This window comes from Echinops telfairi, unplaced genomic scaffold (assembly GCF_000313985.2).
Source record: "Echinops telfairi isolate 266 unplaced genomic scaffold, ASM31398v2 ScPeMD7_5;HRSCAF=22, whole genome shotgun sequence".
NCBI lineage: Eukaryota > Metazoa > Chordata > Mammalia > Afrosoricida > Tenrecidae > Echinops > Echinops telfairi.
The window spans coordinates 14877062-14877457 of NW_022103901.1; the positions used below are offsets into that span (position 1 = coordinate 14877062).

The following is a 396-nucleotide window of genomic DNA, read 5'->3' on the forward strand; positions in this document are numbered from 1 at the left end:
ATGATGTGAGTCCCTTGCTGCCCAAATGGCCGGAAGCGCTGCCTTCCGAAGTCTGTACTCGCAGGTGGAATGTTTCTGGTCAGTGACTTCGTAGCTCCGTGGGCTGTGCCATGTTCCCCCCGTCCACTCGCGCTGCTTCTGGGCTCCCCTTGCGCGTGGGTCCTTTCGGTGGGTGGGGGCCCGCTCACATCGGCAGGACCCGCCGCTCGGCCGGCAGTTGAAGGAATGGGTGAGTGGCTACCTGGCGGGGGTGGACCCCCACTCTCACGGCCCCCCACCCGCGGACACACACAGGGCAATGCCAATTTAATAGAAGAAAGCAATGTCCTTCTGAAACCTTAATACTAAACCTATAAATATATGCACATAGATCTATTTCCCCATCCTCATTTATAA

At 56.8% G+C, this 396-nt stretch overlaps 1 protein-coding gene across 1 annotated transcript in view; it reads left to right on the forward strand.

The window, feature by feature from the left end:
* Window positions 1-396, forward strand: part of BCL7C (BAF chromatin remodeling complex subunit BCL7C) — a 5285-nt gene continuing 4889 nt past the window's right edge. Inside the window, exon 1 of the mRNA XM_004706021.2 lies at window positions 1-5. Within this exon, the coding sequence (XP_004706078.1) occupies window positions 1-5 (5 nt within the window). The remainder of the gene's footprint in view (window positions 6-396) is intronic.